This window comes from Metschnikowia bicuspidata (genome assembly GCF_001664035.1).
Source record: "Metschnikowia bicuspidata var. bicuspidata NRRL YB-4993 chromosome Unknown METBIscaffold_1, whole genome shotgun sequence".
Lineage (NCBI taxonomy): Eukaryota > Fungi > Ascomycota > Pichiomycetes > Serinales > Metschnikowiaceae > Metschnikowia > Metschnikowia bicuspidata.
In genome coordinates, this window is record NW_017387731.1 from 3,732,897 (window position 1) to 3,735,144 (window position 2,248).

Consider the following 2,248-nt stretch of genomic DNA (forward strand, 5'->3'; position numbering starts at 1 on the left):
CTTGTTTGTCCTTAGGTAAGCCTAAGCCACTTCTTTTGAAGCCCTTGACCACCTTTTCTAAGAACTTGAGAGATTCCTCATCAGTTGCATTGGGATCGTCTTTAATATTCTCCCACAACTTGTTATAAACCTCAAACAAGTCTTGTCTAGAGCTTTGCTCAATCGAGTTTTCATCCAATAATTGTTCCGCTTTCGTGGAAGCGTCCCTCACTTCTTTGTCAGTCGAGACATACTGATAAAATGTGACCATATTCTCTTTTTTTGAGTTTTCGTTCTCAAAGTTTATCGTTGGAATCAACACATTGCTGACAGATGGTTCCTTGATTCCTGCAATGCCATCGTTAAAGCTCACTTCGGCTGCCACAATCTCTTTTGCAATTCGCAAGATCTCTTCGGGTGTCCAGGTCCAAGATGGAGAAGCCTGAGAGGAAGTCAATTGTTCGAAGTTGATTTGCAGCATGACAGCAAATGCGTTATCGGTTAAAGCGGAATGGCTGTTCAAACCGTCCCCGCGTTCACAGGGGCCTTATTTATAAGGACGCAGTAATGTTGATGAAGAATTGCGGAGCCGCAGCACCGACGCACTAATGTTGTTGAAGAATTGCGGAGCCGCAGCACCGCACTTGTCGAGGTCGTGCAACCGCGCGGCTCCAAACCGGTCTCACATCGGTGAAGCCACGTTCTTGTATTCTGCATCTCGATGCTTGATGTCTAGAGAAGAAAACAAATTCGACGATACAAGAATGCATGATCCAGTTCAAGATAGCTGATCAATTAAAAGGGGCGTTCTCAATCAGTTTCAATTGATATTTACGCTAATCCGCTTTAACTATTCTGAGCAACATCGTGGATTTAGCTTTTGTATTCCTACTGAAAGACATTGAAGCGCACTGGGAACATACAACATGATTTTCTAATGGACGTGTCTCAACAGCGAAAAGTGTCCTTTAAAAGGACAAATGAACTAAAATAGGCAACCGAAACTAAAGAAGACAAGGGCCGGTGCACACCCGAGCTTTTAGCTGCGAAAGAATTTGAATGGTCCCCTGAATGTGTTGTATGAAGTAAGACAACACCACGAAACGAAGTTTTAGTTAGACGTCTCATAATTGAAGAGTAAACGACGAAGATGTATTACGGTAAGCATGAGTTACAGAACGATGACGAGAGATTTTACCAGAAGTATAGCACTAGATCTCAAAGGAAACTAAAGATTTACTTCAGGTGGCAATAATTAGATTGCTGTACTAATAGCGAAAGGCGCCGCACGGCCGCGTATCATCAACTCTCTTCCCAATCCCGCCCCATATGAATTCTACGCCTCTTAAATCTCTTGATACTGTGGATTCGAGTCTGTTATTTGAAAGCGCAACAAAGGTAGTGTATATTTAATGTGCTATATAGACACAACATTGGTTACGTTATCTATAGACTATATATGAGTATTGTATACAACAATTGTTTTACAATGCACGTAGTAATAAATATACATATCTAATGCATGAGAATTTAATAATATATATATATATATATACATATATATATATTATACTGCGTTAAGGGTGGAGAATACCCGTTTTTCTACCAGCTCGATTAATTGAGCTCAGGAATCTGAACTGTTTCATGTGGGTGATGGTGTGGTTATGCTGTCGTCCTACTCTGAACTGCTGTGTTTTTTCGAGTAGATATTAGTTTCATTTATGTATAGAATAATTTTGAGTGGCCTTGTCTTTGAAAGCATCCCCGGTCTTAACCCAAAATCTCCGCGAAAAACGCATTTGAATTTGGCTTTCTGCCTAAAAGCTCTTCCAAAATTTCGAGGATATCCTTTGCTCCGCCATTCTTCAAGATCACATCCCTGTATTTAAGACCACTGGCAACATTCATTGGGTCTGCTTTGAAGTGGGTGTAATAGATGTCAGTCGCAAATACTTGCGAATACAAGTAACCATAGTACCCTGATTCATAGCCACCAGCGATATGTCCAAATGTCGCATACCCAATGTTGTCGTGTCCACCATTTGTGATCAATGTCACCTCTTCACGCAAACTGTTCCAAAGACTTTTGATGTCTAAGCTTTCAAGTTTAGCATCTGTTTCAATGGTATGTAATGACATGTCAAAGAGACCAAAATGTAACTGGCGGGAGTTTGATAAGCCAGTGTTAACGTGTTTAGTTTTAATTAAGTTTTTCAATCAAAGCATCAGGAATAGGTTCTCCAGTTTGATAGTGTCCCGATAATCTCTG

The 2,248-nt window shown here is 40.6% G+C and overlaps 1 protein-coding gene across 1 annotated transcript; it reads right to left on the reverse strand.

Annotated features, from left to right (window-relative positions):
- Positions 1-1,503: 1,503 nt before the first annotated feature.
- On the reverse strand, positions 1,504-2,118 carry METBIDRAFT_81341 (peptidase M3A and M3B, thimet/oligopeptidase F; the record flags this gene model as incomplete). The annotated part of the gene is made up of 1 exon (XM_018859210.1): positions 1,504-2,118. One exon carries the CDS (start codon positions 2,116-2,118, stop codon positions 1,750-1,752), a length of 369 nt encoding a protein of 122 aa, XP_018714448.1. The 3' UTR covers positions 1,504-1,749.
- Positions 2,119-2,248: the final 130 nt, after the last annotated feature.